Here is a 5311-nt window from a genome sequence, read left to right as displayed (position 1 = left end):
CTGGGCCGTGGGACCCTCCGCTTGCTCCCTGCTGGTTCTAAGGAAAAGTGGCTTTCTGCGAACACAGACAGAGCAGAAGAAAACCTGGACACAGCTTTGAAGCTGGACCTCACAGCCCAAGTCCCACACCGCGTTTCATCCAACCGCTGGGTTCAGCGAAGGGCAACGTCTCTCAAACGAGGTGGCTGCAGACTGGGGTGGACGGGGCTTCTCCACGCTGCCTGTGGCGGGGAGGGTCCCTGTTCAGCTAACCCAGCATTGCAGAGGCAGGGAGCGGGGTCCCACCGGCCGGGAAGGGGGTCCCCCCAGCACCGTGCCCCATCCGAAAGAGGCCGTTGCCTGTGGTGCGGCGCAGTGCAGCATCGCTGGGCTTGGTGGGGCTGCTGGGGCCGTGCAAACGGGTGGAGCTGGGTTGCACTCCTGTAGCACGGCACCTGCTGCACGCAGGGCAGGAGCATGTTTTGCACAAAAGAAGAACCCACTTCCTTTCTTCTGCATTGCAAAAAGAAAAATAAAATCAGGCAGAGCGCATTGTTTTCCCTCCTCCTTATTCCTGAGTCAAGGGATGCAGTTGTCGCCTGGACCTTTGGGCCCCTCCATCTGTCTTTGAGGCTGGTGGTGCCGCTCGGGGCATCTTCCACCTCTGGCTCCCCAGGACCTGCTCTGCGCTTGCCCCCCGGGCAGGCCCTCACCCTCCGTCCAGGGGCTGAGCCCCCCCAGGCCCCCCTTTATCCAGGCCCCCCCTTCAGCACAGCGATACCCGCCTGGACAAGGTCCTCTACAGCCTGCTGTAGGTGACCCTGCTTCGGCAGGAGGGTTGGACTAGATGACCCACAGAGGTCCCTTTCAACCCCTACCATTCTGTGATTCTGTGATTCTGTGATACCTTCCCACTCCTGTGGGCTCCCACCAGGAACCCCCCATCCCCGGGGTTCGTGTTGGCGGTGGGGCTGCCGCTGCTGGGTTATCCACACGTGATTCCCCTTCTGTGATCTGCGGCTCTGTTTTTAGCGTAGAGCCTGAGGGACGGGAGGGATTGTCCGGGGGGCGTTCGACTGCATGGAGGAAGTCCCCCGAGTGAAATTGCATCGCAAAATGCCCCGTCCATCATCGCCGAGCGCTGGTGACAGTGATCGGCTCCAGGCGTTGCTTCACCCCGGATTAATTTCCTTGACGGCATTAATCCGTGGAGATAAAACTCTCGTGCGAGAGAGCGTAACGAGGGCGGACAGGAGCCTTTCGTGGGCAGAGCGTCAGCTCTTCCACCGTCACTTCAGGGTGACCAGGATTTATTTCAGCCGCAGCCGTATTTCATGCCATGCATTAGGGAGATGGAAGGATAGTCCTGGGTCCGCTCGCCGGTGTGGGCTCAGGATTTCTGTAGGGACAACACTTCTCTAGTGTTATATCCATCGGGTATTTTCATCTTCCTGATGAAACAGCTCAAGAGAACATTTGAGCCCCACACCAGTTTGATTAGCTTAACTCTTCACCGATGTGCACATAGAAAATCCCCATCTTACTAAGGAATATTTTTAGTAATTTACTCAGCAGTTATTGTCTCATTAGCAGACCTTTCCCTTCGTGCGATATAAACCCCTGAGCAACATGAGTATCTCCATTAACAGATGGCTGTTAGCAAATTTTCACTATTACTCTTGCTAGGTACCTTCAACTTGTAGTAATTCATGGCAATATCACTCACTGTGTAATTTCTATACAAGTGACTCACCGTACATGGGTACACAGATTAGTACTGAGTTTAGTGCCACTATATTGTAAAACATTATAAATACTATGCAATTAAAGAATTGGTTGAGCTTTACCAGCTCGGAGAGATGCTTAAGTTTAGCTTCACTGTAATCTCAGCCTTGACATTTCTCAGCCTCAGTATTTTTCAGCAGGACCCTGAATGTCCCGTGATGGGAATTTCCTAGTTTATTAGGAGTTTTTGGGAGGGGGAAAAAAAGAAAACAAGCAAGATTGTCACCACCACTAACAAAAAAACCCCCTAAAACCACTAAAAAGAGCATAAAATCCTCGTGGGATTCGAAATCCCCCGTGGCCTCCAGTAAATAGCGGCTGTGGGGAAGACCATCCCGCTGACCACGGGGCAGGCCGAGCTTCTGCAAACGCTTTGCGAAGTGCTGGGGAGGGAAGCACTCTGCCGCCCCGCCGCAAGACGCGCTGGTTGCCCACCCCCCTCGCCCCATCTGCGGCAGCACCGCGCCATGGCCGGGGCTGCCGTGCTGGTGGCGGGTCCCCAGCCACGCCGTGGCCTTGCCAGCCACCCGCCCGTGGGGGAAATCAGAGCCCGCCACTGCCCAGCACCCTGCGGGGACGGAGCCCGCCCCGAGAGCTCCAGCTCAGGCAACGGGCTTTGCCCTACGTTCACCACGCAACAGATCATCCTAATAGAGAAAATGTTTTTCTGTTAAGGGCAAATTCTGTCATTCTGCTCAGATCAGCCTCCGCCTCGAGGAGCTGTGCCTGGGGGGTCCCTCCGCGCGTGGACGAAAGGCAAATACGGGCTTTACGGCAGCCTGGGGAGCCATGCACAGCGTGCCTTGTGCTGGCCACGGGCACAACAAGCCCCACGGGAGCCCCACGGGAGATTTGTCCTGACTTCATCAGGAAAGGCGCAGCGGTTCGCTCGCGCTGCTCCGGCCGTGCGTACGTGCCCAGGGGCGAACCCTCTGGCCCGCACGTGAACCAGAGCTGAGGCTGCTTTCATTGCTCAGTTGCATTTTGCATCCTTGCAGAAATTTTCAGAGTAAAACCCAGAGTCGGCTCAGATGCCAGGAGCGATTTCTGCGCAGGTACAGTCATTTGTCTTCCCCCAGCGCAGCCACTACTGAGAAGAACCCCCACTACAGCAAAATGCCTCTCACACACCGAAAAAAATTTAAAAAAACACTCAGAAAGAACACAGAAAAAAAAAACCAAAAAACCCTCCAACCCTAAGAAAAATGAAAAAAAAACCAAACCAAAACCCGAGACCTCCCGGTGCTTTTATAACGTGAGTGAATCCCGAGAGGCGCTCACACGGCCGGGGAGCCCGAGAGCGGGCAGGGGAGGAGGAGGAGGAGGAGGAGAGGAGGAGGAGGAGGAGGAGGAGCGGGCGGCACCGCCGCTCCCAGGTTGGAGCCCCCGATTTCTCTTTCGCGCGTCTCCGTGTGCGAGCGAGCAGCTCGTCCCCGCGGGGGTCACGTCCGTCTGTCCGTCCTGTCCGTCCGTCCCGTCTGTCTGTCCTGTCCGTCCGTCTGTCCCGTCCCGTCCCGGAGGGCGGCAGCGAGCGGTGAGCGGCGGCGGGGGGAAGGGAGGGGTGCGGGGGTCTGGCGCCGGGGTGCTCCCCGCTTCGGGCGGGCGCGGGGCGCGGGGTTTTTTTGGGGGGGAGGACTGGGATTTTTTTTTCCTCTCTTCCAGTTTCTTCAGCTTTTCTTCACGCTCCGGTCCCAGCCCGGGGGTTGCAGGGGTGCTCCTCGGCCCCTCTGCCCGCCGGCCCCCCTCCAGCCCCCCAGCTCTCCGCGCATTTTCTCAGTGAAGCCCCCCCCCCCTTCCCCGTAAATATTCTTTTATGTCATGAATAAATGACATCGCTGCCACCAGGTGAGTTTGGGACCTGGTTTGTGTGAGGGGCGATTCCTCCTCCCAGCCCCCTGTCCTTTCTGGTACTGACTGGACTTGCAAAAAAAAAAGCCAAGAAGAAGAGGAGCTGGTGAGCAGAAGACGGGGATGAGTCACAGCCTTTGTTGGGGCGCTCGCGCCGAAATCACAAGAGATGCGTTTTTCCAAATGACTCGAGCCGTGTGCTGCCGGGGGGGTGGCAGGGAGCAGGGCACAGGCCTTCGGCTTCGTGACGAGGGCTGGCCCTACCGGTGCCGCTCCTGTTATCTACAAGCTGCAAGTTTCATGTCTGTTCTCGTTCCAAGGGAGAGGGCGAGAGCTCGCGAGGCACCGCCGAGATGGCTGTTGCGGAGGCCACGTTCCCGCCCGCCAACCTCACCTCCGGCAACCAGAGCGGCTGCAACGTGCACAACCACCACGTCTCCGCCAAAGTCACCTTCTCCCTCTTCTACACCGCCCTGCTGGTGTTCGGCGCCTGCGGGAACATCCTGGCCCTCTGCATCACCTTCCAGCGCAGGAAGAAGAAACTCAACTCCACCGACCTCTACCTGGTGAACCTGGCCCTCTCCGACGCCCTCTTCACCCTGGCGCTGCCGGGCAGGATCGCTTACTACATCCTGGAGTTCGACTGGCCCTTCGGGGACTGGTTCTGCCGGGCCACAGCCTTCATTTTCTACATGAACACCTATGTGGGCATCTACTTCATGACCTGTGTGAGCGTGGACCGCTACATCGCCGTGGTGCGCACCAGGCACCCCGGCAGGATCCGGAAGATGAGCCGTGCCAGGGGTGTCTGCATCCTCATCTGGTCCTTGGTGTTCTTGCAGACCGCACTGCTGCTTCTGCGGCCCATGACGCGGAGGATGGGGGACAAGCTGACGTGCATGGAGTACTTCAACTTCGAGGAGATTCCCAAGCTGCCCTACTTGCTCCTGGGAGCCTGCGTGCTCGGCTTCTTCCTGCCCGTGGGCATCATCTTGGTGTGCTACGTGAGGATCAACCTCAAGCTCTGCCAGACGGCCAAGGAGAACTCGCTGACGGTGAAGAACGGGCACCACCGCCGGGCCTTCACCGTCATCCTGGTGGTGCTGCTGGCCGTCCTGCTCTGCTTCAGCCCCTACCACCTCAACATCGTCCAGTTCATGGTCAGAAAGATCCTCTACCAGCCATCCTGCCGCGAGCAGCAAGCCTTCAAGATGTCCCTGCAAGTCACCGTGGCATTCATGAACCTCAACTGCTGCATCGACCCCATCATCTACTTCTTCGCCTTCCGGGGCTACAAGCGGAGGCTGCTCCGCATCTTCAGGAACAGCGGCTCGATGGCCACCTCCTCCACTGCCAAGACCCCCTCTGAGAGCAACAGCAACAGCCAGCCGCCCGGCTCCGTCTCTGTCTAGCGGCTCAGACGCCCTCCCTTTCACTCTGGCCCGCAGCTTATGGACCATCCTCGATGGCAGGAGCTGGAGCCGGGCTGCAGAGCAGGACCAGCACCTCCGACAGGCTTCATCTCTCCCCTGCCTGGCTCCGGGGGCTCTCGCAAGGCCAACCCACCTGGGACGCAGCCCTGCCTGGCTCCGCACGCCCGGCTCTGTGCTCAGCACTGCTGGACCCGCCGTCCTGGAGCACGGAGCGGCACGTCTTCATCCCAGCCCCAGAGGACGTGGCTCGTGCAGCCACCCCAGCT

General features: G+C 58.7%; 1 protein-coding gene across 1 annotated transcript; it reads left to right on the top strand.

Annotated features, from left to right (window-relative positions):
- Positions 1-3952: 3952 nt before the first annotated feature.
- Positions 3953-5024, top strand: LOC104338619 (G-protein coupled receptor 183). The gene has a single exon (XM_009944679.2). It carries the CDS (start codon positions 3966-3968, stop codon positions 5022-5024), a length of 1059 nt encoding a protein of 352 aa, XP_009942981.2. The 5' UTR covers positions 3953-3965.
- Positions 5025-5311: the final 287 nt, after the last annotated feature.

This window comes from Opisthocomus hoazin, chromosome 1 (assembly GCF_030867145.1).
Source record: "Opisthocomus hoazin isolate bOpiHoa1 chromosome 1, bOpiHoa1.hap1, whole genome shotgun sequence".
NCBI lineage: Eukaryota > Metazoa > Chordata > Aves > Opisthocomiformes > Opisthocomidae > Opisthocomus > Opisthocomus hoazin.
The sequence above is the reverse complement of the archived record's forward strand: the minus strand, read 5'-3'. Positions and strand labels throughout refer to the sequence as shown.

Coding starts and splice junctions, on each gene's coding strand:
- LOC104338619 (XM_009944679.2), top strand. CDS start 3,966: ATGGCTGTTGCGGAGGCCACGTTCCCGCCCGCCAACCTCACCTCCGGC.